General features: G+C 42.5%; 1 protein-coding gene across 4 annotated transcripts in view; it reads right to left on the reverse strand.

Moving 5' to 3' along the window:
• Positions 1-12898, reverse strand: part of LHFPL3 (LHFPL tetraspan subfamily member 3) — a 250320-nt gene that overhangs the window by 71212 nt on the left and 166210 nt on the right. For all 4 annotated transcript variants that reach the window (XM_054056406.1, XM_054056405.1, XM_054056404.1 and 1 more), the window contains exon 2: positions 10677-10913. In XM_054056406.1, the coding sequence (XP_053912381.1) occupies positions 10677-10913 (237 nt within the window). The remainder of the gene's footprint in view (positions 1-10676; positions 10914-12898) is intronic.

Below are 12898 nucleotides of genomic sequence, written 5' to 3' on the forward strand. Positions count from 1 at the left end.
TCATATGTATTACCAAATGGCTGATTCTATAAGCATAGCCTGATGCAAAGGAGCAAGAAATGTAGCTATATACTGACAGAGAACATGTGAAAGGTCAGCTGAAGATGAACAGGAACAGTGCTGGCAGACAGAAGGGCTATGGAGTGTCTCGGGTGCAGAGAAGGAAATGCTGAGAAGAAGTAGAGGGGTTATAACACCTCTGGGTATGGTGAAGTCAGAACCACTCCTGGAACAGTGTCCAGCTCTGATTCGGTGGGTTACACAGTGCTGATAAACTGGAGGAGATGCAGGCCATCCCACAGCCTGTGATAATGGAGAGTATTTTAAATGATGATGCTGATTAGACATGGAGTTCTACAAAGAGCAGTGAGTTTTGTTTTCAGCATGCACATACTAAAGAGGAACAATACAGTCAGTGACTAGGAACTCAGCTGGGAACATCAGAAAGCAGGAACTGAAGGAAATAGCATATAGAAACCAGAGCAATGGTCCATCTCATGTCAAATGCTGCCACCCAGAAGGGTGAAAGTGCTTTGAGATGAAAGAGCATTTTGAGATGAATAACTGTGCAATGACATCTTCATGCCAGCTCAGTATGATCTTGAAAATTTTTAGGTTTACAAAAATAAGTTGAAGGAGGTTCATAAAATCAAATGTGCTGGAGTGTTGTAAGCTCATTTAGTCAAACGAGATTGCAACTAAACCACTATTTTCAGTATATTTCATGTGAAATGCTCTTAAAGTAGGTGCATAAAAATATTTCTGACAGCTGGAGTGCTTGCGTGCCAAGTGGCTGAAAGATTATGCATAATAATATGGATCATGCGCTATGAATAAAATAATTTATTTAATTTAAAAACATGAATTAAGAAAAAAATCCTCCAGATACAAGATAGGTAAAACCTTGATAACAGATATTTGGATTATCCTTTCATTTCTTATCAGTTGTGTACCTTTGTAGTAAATGAAGTTAGTGCACACCTACAGCAATCTGGTATGCAATATTATTAATGAATATCACATGTCTGTTACCTCTTCTGCTGGTATTGTATCAAGCAAAACTGTACAGACATATCAAAGACAACAGACAAAGATCTTGGCCATCAAGAGCAGAACCCTAACTTTCAGTCACAGCAGACTTGGCCCTAGTGGGGTCATCACAGAGCCAAGGAACTAAAATACGTGGATGACTTAGTCTGGGCCTGTGACCAGGCCAGGTTCCCAAGCACCCAGGGTGAGATCAGTAGGAAAGACAAACTGGACTCCACAAGTCTGTTATTCAGGAGAAGATGAGGGAAGCAACAGAAATTCCAGATCAAATCTGGAGGTGGTCCAGAAATAAAGGCAACAGTTTCATGGTTCTAGAATAATGCAATATAACAATGATTGACAAGAAAAAAAACCACGTTGCCAACAGCTTTTACTTGTTATTCTACTAAGAGGTCTCGGACATTACCTGTAACAGAAACCAGGAAGAGCCAGATATCTCAAATATCTCATTAGGTATGATTTACACGTCTCATTGAATATAACTTTGGGAAATAGGGCTGTTTGCCTTGCTTTCATTTGAATTTTTTGATAGTTCCTTTATTCTAAAGCTACCGACAACACTCTTTGTTTCTGTTGACACTATGCCCAGTAAGGGAGAGGCTACCTGCACTTTTTTCAGCTGTTTTGTTTGTAGATAGAAAATTAATTTGGCTTTATGAAATTGCTGAAAAAGAGTAAAAACAAATTCACAGTGGAAATGAAATAATGAGACTAATGACTTTTTAAATCACGAGAAAGATTTCCAAGACAGTTACTGGAACATACTTTGAGAAGGAACAATTATGACTCACTTCTACAAGCGTCCTCTGTAAGCGAGGACAAGACATTAGGGCTGATGTGAATATATGGATGGCTCGGGCAAAGCTGAAATGGCAGGCTGGATTGGGCAGCAGAAAAGTCCTCATAGATCAGCTGTTCCCAGTCACAATTCAAATTCTCAGCACAAATCTCCCTTCATTTTTTTAGTCTACACTAACACTTTGCACAAAAACATTAATGCAAGAACAGCTGAGCCATGAGCATTCCCAATCTCTGATGTTCCTTCTAAAAATATGTTTTCTGTCAGGAGGGAAGAAGGTGTGGATGGTAGGGGATGATAATCTTTATGTGTGACTAGCCCTACCCAGAATGAAATATATGCCAGTTACTTCCCTTTTATATACCTATGTATTGTGAAATATCTCAGATTTTTTTGTCTGAGCTTCAAAACACCTTTTCTAATGCAACTACCAGTGATGGCACAGTCAGACTTGTCACTTTCTTGTTCAGTAAATATGGTCTAGCTTTTAACAAGACATGGGCTTTCTTTTATGTCAACAACATAGATCTCCAGATCAGTCCAGGCTTCACATGGTCTTGTATTGACCGTCCCGGAGATTGGTTTTAGCTTGTAACAGCACTTGCTAATGACTTCATCCCCATTCTCATGCATCATGTCACTCCACCTTGTCACTCCTAACTCCTCTGTGCTTTGCTTCCCTACAGAACTTCTCAGCTGAGCAGAGACCATATAATGCATTGAGTTCCTTATACCATTTAAGAAGTGGTTTTTTGAGGTTGCCTGGGTTTTTGCTACAGGCATGCCTTTGAGTCCCCATACTTGATTCCTCATATCATGAGCTCATTAAATGAAATGATAATTTATTTAACCAAGCTATTGTATGACACTCCTTATAGAGTGTAACAGCAAGTGGGATCCATCTTTCTATGAAAGAGAAAGCAGTTCACCGTGGTTTCCCTCCATTAATCAGTGGGGAACAAGGACTCTTAATTCATGGTCTTCAGTTTCTTCAATTAAATAATTAATGCATATGTTTAGGACTAATTTTACTTTCTCATTATAGAAAGTAGAGCTGGAAAGGAACTCTTGGATCAGCTGATGTATCAATCAGCACTACCACAAGATTGACCTTTATTTAATAAGGTATTTTAATCAGCTTTTGACTTTTAGTTTTGATGCCTCATTTGCCTCCCCTTCTGAGTATTATCATGTAGCACATTGGTAAAGGGAAAAAATACTTCTATCAGGGCTTACTCTTAGAATATATACTTTAATAATAATTCCACTACCATTTACCTTTTCTAATTCACCTTTTATTGCTGAACTACAACATAACTTATCAACAAAGTCAGTCTCATTCCTCCCCATTTAAAAGACAGAGAAATGGAGAAATCATATGAAAGATCCAAGTTCAGTAAGAGAACAAGCAATCAAACTCAGCTATTCTGAATTCTGCTCCAAGGATTTTGCCTTACTGTCACTCAATACCAGTAGAAAAATTTAAGTAGTTGCTCACATGCTTGTAAACACAAAAGTAGGTATTTTCACAAGGAAGATTAGTGTCCTTTAAGTCTATGTTGAAGAACCTTGACTTCTGATCGGAGCCTCCGCTTTTTTTCCTTCAGTTTCTACTAAAACTCAAAAATACATAGATTTTCTGCCTGCCTTAGTTTAAGGACATAACTTTCTCAAGTTGGAGGTTGTCAGATTTCCAGCTCTGATGTCCAACAACAGTGTCCTGTGTGACATACTGTAGACTGCTGTGGAGAAGGGAGCCCAAAAATCCTTTGGCTGGAACTGTTTTGCTTTGTGTGGCAAGAAAGTGCATGACACTAAGGCACTGCAATGGAAAGTTCTGCATTTGGATCCAATGACTATTCATATATTCCTTGGATGAAAGCTCATACCTTGGGCATAGATCCTACAGCGGTGCTGTGAGAATCTTCATCCTGGAAAGATTAAGTTCCCTCTAATGCCTAACACAATCAAATCTGCATGTTTATCTTTACATTCTCAGTTATAAAAATATTTATATAGTTGAAATAGCAGGCAAAGTGTTGCCATTATCTGAATAAGGAAATTATGGGAAAAAGAATTCATGAAAACAAATCTGTTAGTTTGGCCACAAGTTGCAGGTTTCTAAGTGTTACATGTCTTGTACTACTTGCTTACTGTCCTTACACTCAGAGCTCCTTGTAGCTCATTGTGGAGGCGATACCTGAAAGAAAATATGTAGTAATTAAATATATTAACAACTGCAGCTAATTGCAGTAGTGCTGTGTTAGATGAGCCACTTATTGGCTTAAGCTGAAAGAGAACAGGTGAGCTCTTCACAGCCACGACAGACTTTGTGCTTGTCTGACGTGGCAGAGAATCACCTTTTGAAGAATCACCTCATTCAGAAATGAGGTCCAGGAATTCCCAACCTGGAACCTATGGCTGCGCTGCGGGCTTCAAAGAAGAGCCTGACTTTGTCTTTGAAAAGGAGGGTACCTAAGTATTTCTCCTCTAAGGCAAGAGCATAAGCCTTTTGTCATAGTCCAGGTTCCTCTGGCCAGCTGCAGCCTTGCAAATGCATGTGGTGGGCTGTCTATAGCAGTCCCTCACAGATTACCCCCTAGTGAGTTTCTTCCACGCTTCTCTTCTCAAATGGAAATTCAAGTGGCCAAGTTGGTTCTGAGTTCAAAGTCATTGTAAGTGCTTTGAACATGGAGCCACACACTGAAGCAGTAAGAGGTTGAAGTGGATCTCTCTAGAACTCTTTAAAAGGACAGATGGAAGGAGACGAGCAGACATGAAGAGAAATACCATTCTAAAATAGGGGAGAGAGTAACACAAATCCTGCATTCTTGAAAGTTTTTCTTTTTGGAAAGTACATGCTAACTGCAATGAAAAGGTGCATATACTGATTTTTTGTATATCAGGAGGAGTCAGGATTTACAGAACTTTACAAAAACGGGACTATTTAATTTTACTGCATAGAGAACATGGGTATACAGGGGTATACATGGTGTCCTGACTGGATCTGCACTCTCTATTACTATCGGAGGAGCTGCTGGTAATTCTTTTATGCATTGTAGCTATATATGAAAACTTAAGTCAAGTACCAATATTCATATGTTTATTCACCTAATTTTGAACAGGTTAGCCCAAGTGTTTGTGAGTGTACGCCATGAGAACTCCATGCTGATGAGCAGGGGTTTGCAATGTTGCAGCAGTTTGCACGTGCGTTGTGACCTATTTCCTTTTGCAGAATGACAGCTGATGTTCACGCTGTCATGTAATCCCTCCATGGGACAAGTGCACCGCTAGCCTTCTGTCACTCAGCTTCAGTTACTAGGCCTTTTGAAGATAGTTTTCTGTTGCAGTAGCAATAATGTAGGTAGAGTATTTCTGTTTAGAGAAGACAATTGTATGCAAAACTCAGAGACCAAGATTTTTTTTTCTTTTACAGAAAACTGTTTTGTCACCAAGAAACAACTTCCCCTTAGCTTCTGTTTTTAAGTGTGCTTATTCTGCAGTGACTGCAGCTCAGGCAGATGTATGGAACCAGCCTTCAACAACCTGGATACGGCTGTGACACTGGTATGGAGAATTATGGGGGTGTTAAGTGTCAACTGACTGACAAGTCCTGTGTTGGGCATCCTGCACTGGGCTCTGAAACAAGCTCCCCGCAACATGGCTGTTGGGAGTGGTGTGGTACAGTTTGAGTTCACATGAGTTGCAGTCACTGCAAGGCAGATGAATCCTTCAAATTGCCTGTCCAGCTCCTGGCTTCTTTAATCTGTTTCAGCCTAAAGCTTGTAATTCTGGGAAATCTTCAGTGCAAATTGCTTATCTGTGATCATATGGATCCCAAAGATTAATCAATTGCTAAACATAAACACCTTATTAAGCTGTTCTATCCATCAGAAAAGCCACAGCTGTCCACAAAGTGCAGCATCCACCTGCCCTATCTGGTATCACTTAAGAGGATAGTTTCTCCTCAATACTCGTGTGTTTATCACTCATAATGCAGACCGTGTTGCCACTTTCTACCACAGAAGTAACTGCCTTGCACTCTCAACTTCTTTTCAAAATTTCTCATTTGGTTCCTTCACCCTTTGGCCAGCACTTTAATTTTATGTCATTAAGACATTACAGTTCAAAATGTTAAATTATATCATTACAAACACATCAAGGTTTATGCCGGATGTTGATGGCTCATTCAAAATGGTGTTAACGAAGCCAAAAGCTAAGATGAATTCTGACTATTTTTGTTATCACCCTGCATGCCATTAGTTTAATAACATACAGACATTTAAGTCACTACCATTAGTTCCTAAAAATTAAAGAAAGTCATGTAATACTTTTTCTCTCCCCTCCTGTTGCTAATGGCATAAACACAATGTGCAATTCGTTTTAGAAATACGTTCTTTTTTCTTCAGAAGGCAGTTTTTTAAATGAAAAAGGCAGTGATTGTTGTGTAAAATTTGCATGATTTGGAAACTGCATTACACAGACTATAATCCAAGGGAAGTCTGCTAAACTTAAGTTACATTTCTCAGATGTAAAACCCATGTGGTAGTTTACACTAATACCTAAGCAAATAAGAAATGAGGAAGCACTATTTTTAATCATGTAGTGAAAAAGAAAACACTCTTTTATGGAAAAAAATATGTCTGTCTTCTGCCATGAATAATTTTAACAGTCAAATTCTAATCCGTGCATTCATTAACCTATGTAAATATACAGAACTATAGTCATCAAAAGCACTGAGCGGGTGGACAGTTCAGAATGGTAAACCTACAGAGGAGTAGGGGTTGCTCTTTTTCTGTAATTTTCTCACCTTTTTGACATCCTGTTGCATTTCATACACTTTTAATTGTTTACTTGTCATCAATGCTCAGACACAGCCGTGGTGCCAGGTACTTGCCCAGCCACCACAGACTCTCGTTAACGAGCCTCTGGGAGCCTCTGATCTGCAAGGAAACCTCCAGATAGAACTGTTACCTGATTATGAAAACAGCTGCCCAGCTGTCTGATCATTGCCAAATAATTTCTTTTTCTTGAAGGTTTTTCCACATAAACGAACACTGTTGTGACTCTTATCCTTCATTTACTGTCTCTTCCCCTCTGCTGAGCTACTGCCTAATACCTACATGCATGAGGTAAAGCCCCAGAGGCAGAGAAGAACTAACAGGGCAAGCAGAGGTTCTCAGGTACAATGTTGGCTGCTTCTCAGGTGTATTGTCCCCAAAAGCCACACTGGAGCCACAACTTGAGTTGGAGCCGCACCTTGAGTACTGTGTTCAGTTCTGGACCCCTCACCACAAGAAGGATGTTGAGGCTCTGGAGTGTATCCAGAGAAGAGCAACGAAGCTGGTGAGGGGGCTGGAGAACAAGTGTTACAAGGAGTGGCTGAAAGAGCTGGGGTTGTTTAGCCTGGAGAAGAGGAGGCTGAGGGGAGACCTTATTGCTCTCTACAAATATCTGAAAGGAGGTTGTGGAGAGGAGGGAGCTGGCCTCTTCTCCCAAGTGACAGGGGACAGGACAAGGGGGAATGGCCTGAAGCTTCGCCAGGGGAGGTTCAGGCTGGATATCAGAAAAAAATTCTTCACGGAAAGGGTCATTGGGCACTGGAACAGGCTGCCCAGGGAGGTGGTCGAGTTGCCTTCCCTGGAGGTGTTTAAGGAACGGGTGGGTGAAGTGCTTAGGGACAAGGCTTAAGGGAGTGTTAGGAATGGTTGGACTCGATGATCCAGTGGGTCCTTTCCAACCTGGTGATTCTATGATAACTGTCCCCTAATGGGACATCTTGCTTATCACAGCCTATGTGATGTCCAGACTTGTGAACAGAGGATACTACCACCACAAAGGGGGAGGAATCGCTGGGCTCCCACCCAAAAGGCAGTCCTGACCATCAGGCAACATCTTTTGCCCTTTGGAAGACAGTAGCAGCCCAGGGACTTCTCCTTGAGGATGCTCCTCGTGCATACCTACTAGTATAGAATCAGGAGCCAGCACAAGTCTAAAGGCAGACTTCTTGTACGTGAGGATGGAGGGTGTTTAATATTCATGGCTGCTTGTTGTGAGGATTTTCAGCTTCACATTCTAAGAGTAGCTTGGGGGGCTGAAGCGTTATCTTCCAGTCTATATTGGAGCCATGCCAATATTTGCATCCTGATCATTTCCAAGAAATGAATGGATACTTTACATGTGGACTAATGCTGGTGAGTGTTTCTCCACTATCTCTTAAGCCAGAAGAGGCCACGGAGATGTAGGTTATGGGGAAAGTGTGAAAGCCCTCATGCATGTTCAGCGTGTGCTAGGGGGATACAGTTGAGTTTGTTTGGTGCCAACGGGAGGACAGACATTGGGCCTATTCTTCTACCAGCTTCTTCATTATTATGATATAAGTAATCAAGACCTGCTCTAAGCACAGGCCCTTACCCCAAACTGGTCACCTCAGCGTGTAGCCAGTGACTGTCAGGATTACAAAACCTGCCTCACAATTCTGGCCATATAACCCCAAATCTTCCTCCTAAACACTGTGGGCAGCATCCACAGTCTGCTGGCTAAAAAAATGCTTCAGTACTACCTACACATCCTAGTGCCTGCAGGGACTGTGCCCCAAAGCCCTGCCCCATCAGCACAGCATGGGGGTCACTAAGCTGCAGCCCATCTTGTACAGAGACCACTGGAGGGAATTAAGTGCTTGTGCCTTGTAGGATATTTGCTCACAAGCATGCAGGCAACGTCTCCTGGCATCCAAAAGGCCAGAAGAAGAACTGATTTATGACCAGCAAAGTGGTGCTTTGCTGGCACTGGTATCTGCCATGTCCCCACCACTGACAGAGGGGCGGTGTCCACCCATGTTCCTCTGTGCTCTCCTGGGACTCCTCCAGGGCGGTGGCTGTGCCCAATGGCTACAAATGAAGGTGGGGAAATGGTGGAAGGCTGTCGGGGGGATTTAGACTTGCCCCGTTCTTGCTTAGCAGAAGCTTTTTGTGAAGAGAGAGGAGATGATGTCTTTTATAGAAGACAAGTTGCCTCTTTTTCTTTTCTGTTAAAAGACACTTTAAGAAGTGGTGGACACTAGGCTTGACTGCGAAGGACAAAGTGGGGTAGGTCCCTTTTTGTTGAGTTCAGGTTTGCTTTGAAGCTGGTGGTCTAGTACATTTCTGTACTTAATCCAAGGAAAATGAGCTGCTGAATGATTTTGTCTGACATGCTGAGGACCAAATGTTCTGGCAGAAGATTGTGCCAGCGACGTGAGAGGTGATGGATTTCCAGAAGCTGTTTTTTCCTCATAAGGTGCCAAAACAGATGAGGTGCTTTGATAGAAGTAGTTGTTGGATTCATGAGCTCTGTATAGTATAGAGAAATCGGACACAGTGCTGATGCCAAAAGCACTCATGGCATAGCAGCGAATGCCCTTCTGATAAGTATTTTACTTTTCAAATGCAGATGAATATTATCCTTCCAGAAAAGGGCCACAGAGACTCTCCTTGAAACTGATGTCCTCTGTCTACCTGCAGAACAGATGCACGTGTGCCATTGTAAGCAACGTACACTCTCCTTAACTCACAACATTAGTAGGTTCTAACCATCTGGAATCATATGTGAAGTTCAATCTTCAAGTCCATTTGTCTTGGGCTGAGTGTGCCGACCATCTGCAATTCAGCAGGCTGCGGCCGGTGTGCTGGTGCTCTCAGATATATAGATAATGGTCCTTCTGGAGCAGGACTGAGACCAGCTACTTTTGTACAACACAGCCTGCCAAACAGCTTCTGATTTCCAATCTTGTGGTGAAGAGCTCCTAATATCTTTACTATTATTAGAAGCAACCTACAACATTACAAAGATGGTGGATGAGCTGAATGCAGAATCCTGCACTTGGGGACTCTTGGTGAAACTAGCAGGGGATCAATTTGAAACAGATAAAAGAAAGTACTTCTTTAGCAGTCAGTAGTGAGCTTCAGGAACTTGCTGCTATGCGGTACTGTAGAAGCTGACAGTATCAGCAGTTTCAGAAGGGATTAGACAGTCCAGGGACAACAGGCCCATTAAAAAGACAAGGCAGAGACGTGCTCTCTGTGGTATCTGTCACATCACATATATAGCTGGGGGAATACAAGGGGAAGGGGCTGCAGAAATCAGTCAGGCTTGCACACCCTCACTGTACAGCATCTCTCACAACTGTGTGATAAACTACTGACCTGAGCTAGTTTCATGTTCTTAATCTAGAAATGTGTTTTAACCCCAACCCACTGCATGAATATTCAGTTACTACAGCATCCTAGATTCCTATGAGCTGACTAGCGGGCTTAAAGCGACACAATCAAGCAAGAACTTGGATTCTTCTGCATTTCTGGCTCGATCCATAGTGCACAGGCAGTCCCATTACATAGCTCATTGTCAATCATTGGATCAACACTTTTCTTAACTACGTACTGTGCTAACACACACGCTGTATTACAGCCATTCGTACCACAATGCAAAATTCCAAAGGAACCAAATGAGCACACCTTCCATGGAGTACAGAAAAAGATGGGGATAGTGAAACTTAAATGCTAATGAAATAATGTACAAATAGGTAATACAAACCCACCCCATCTACAGCTTTAAAAACTTTAAAGGATAAGTCATGCATAGTGAAACAATAGTGGCAATTTTGAGCTTTCTTAGATTTTGGAGCCTAAAAAGCAAAACTTCCTCTGCCCCTTGCATTTCTTCTTTCCCAGAAACTTAGGAGTATGCCAGCATTCCAACTTTTAAGTACAAAATAAAATGAAACTCAGCATTGTTTTTATGCAATTGCCCTCCAGGCCACCCAATAATAGTGTTTCTAAAGCAGTCCTACCTTTGTTTTCCAACTTGAGCTCCTCTGCTAGCAAGCTGTCTTGTCTGTTGCCAAGCACAAATGCCAGAAATGAGAGGATCAGGGCATCCAAGATTCCAATAATTGCCAGGATATATGCCCAGCGGACTGAACAAGCCCCCAGCGTGTACTTGTCTGTCTTTTCACCACACATCCGTTTTACCTCATCTGAATCCCAGCCATCAGGAAAAATCATACAACCCAGGACGAGACAGGCAGCTTGGAGAAAAAAAGAAAAGGAGAACAATGGAATAATGAGACCAAACTTTCATTTTGATGAGAACCTACACAATTATCATTAAAGCAACACACTTTTTCATCCTGAGCTTCAAAGCTAGGTTACTTGAAAGCAAGTCACAGAATTTTATGCTGTGATTAAGTATTTCATACAAAAACTAAAGATACAACTTCAGTTGTACACCTTGCATGCAAAAAAAAAAAGTTACATCCTGAATCCCCGGCCAGGTTTTGTACCACTACAATCACATTTTCCTGGTAAGACTGATTTCCTCTTTTTAATATGAAAGGCTCACACAAACCGAAAGATCCGCAACCTGGATATTCAAAGGAAACACCAGATTACTGTCAAATGGTCAGACAAACACACAAGAGAAAAATAGCTACCTATAATTTCTGGTAATCTAAGTGCTTCTAACACGCACAGGTAATAGCAAGGTTTTTTTATCTTCTTTTGTCAGTTGGCAGCACCTCTTTCACTGAAATGCGTTTTATGCATAAGGTTTGTACTCCTCAAAAACTCAAGTAATGACATTGTTCTGTGAGGAAAACCAAACTGTCAACATTGCTGTCAACGTCCAATGTGGTTTACCTGAGGAATCAACACATGACATCTCAAACACGAAAAAGAGTTGATCTTTTTAACATCTAGAAAAATGAAAAGCCTCCACCCACATGGAAAGTTAGGTGACCTGGACTAGCAGCTGCTGCAGGTAGGGGCAGCTGTTCTGTGGGAGGGACAGAGGCAAAGGGTGGGTGTTCATCCATCAGCCTGGCTGACTGCAAGAAGACTGAACTTACTTAATTTTTGAATAGCAGAAATTTGCTTTGACCCTTGGTTCCTGGGGAATCCGTGCTGCTGTGGGACAGTAGATAGTGTCATAGGCCAACATGCATCCTGTGAAGCAGGCCAAATGGCGTGACAACTTTGTTTTTTCAAAAGTAATGTGCTACGTCATCTGAAACAGAGTAATTCTTGCCCACTGGCCAGTAGTCACTGGTGTGTCCCCTGCCTGAGAGGCACCAGGGTGAGGGCTGAGCATGCCTGGCCACCCACACCTTGGTGGGACACATGTACTTCTGGGCAAGGAGACCTTAAGCATGGTCCTGCTGGGCTCTAGAGCGTGGTCATGCCCTCCTCCCAGCATCTTACCAGCCTTGGGCTGGCACAGGTCTTGCTGTTCAGACGTGTTCTGTGGTCACCAAGAAGGAGCCTCCTTGGAGGTTGTTGGCCAGTCTTCCTACTGGAGCGTGTGCCTCGTGGTGGCGAGTACCACCAACAGGGATGCAGCACCAGGATTTCTGCCCCTGAGATGATACAATGTGTCCTGAGGTGCAGATACATCATTGGGGAACCCACACAAAAAAAGGAAGCCCAAGCTGAATCTTCACCGACATGATTGCTCCCCACTGAGTCACTACGTGTGAAAATCCATGGGTTGAGAAAACGCGCCAATGCGCCAATTTCATAGGACTGGACTAAATGTACTCCTGCATAGGACCTGGATCCCCACTGCCCGCAGGGACTGTCACTGCATACAGTTGAAGGAGTGCAGAAAGGCATGATCTGAACTTTGCCCATTGCTTTTGGACAATGGCTTTCCCTGAAAACCTCACGTGTGTTGGCCCTGTTGTGAGTGGGGTGATGGAGCCAGTGGTCCCCAGAGGTCTCATCCAACTTGAACTGATTTTTGGCAGGGAGGCAGAGTGTTGGTAATAGGGGACAGAGCAGCTGGGTACTCACGGCACATTTCCTGTCAAAGCGATGAGAATAGTGCATGGATATGCCTAACTGCAGCCCTTGGTCACGCTGATGCACTTGTAGGCTTCACTGAAGTGAAAAAAACATGAGTGAATAATAGAATTATAGAATCATAGAACAGTTTGGGTTGGAAGGGACCTTAAAGATCATCTAGTTCCAACTCCCTTGCCATGGGACATCTGTTAGATCAGGCTCACTAGTGAAG

This window comes from Cuculus canorus, chromosome 1, assembly GCF_017976375.1.
Source record: "Cuculus canorus isolate bCucCan1 chromosome 1, bCucCan1.pri, whole genome shotgun sequence".
In the NCBI taxonomy this organism is placed as follows: Eukaryota; Metazoa; Chordata; class Aves; order Cuculiformes; family Cuculidae; genus Cuculus; species Cuculus canorus.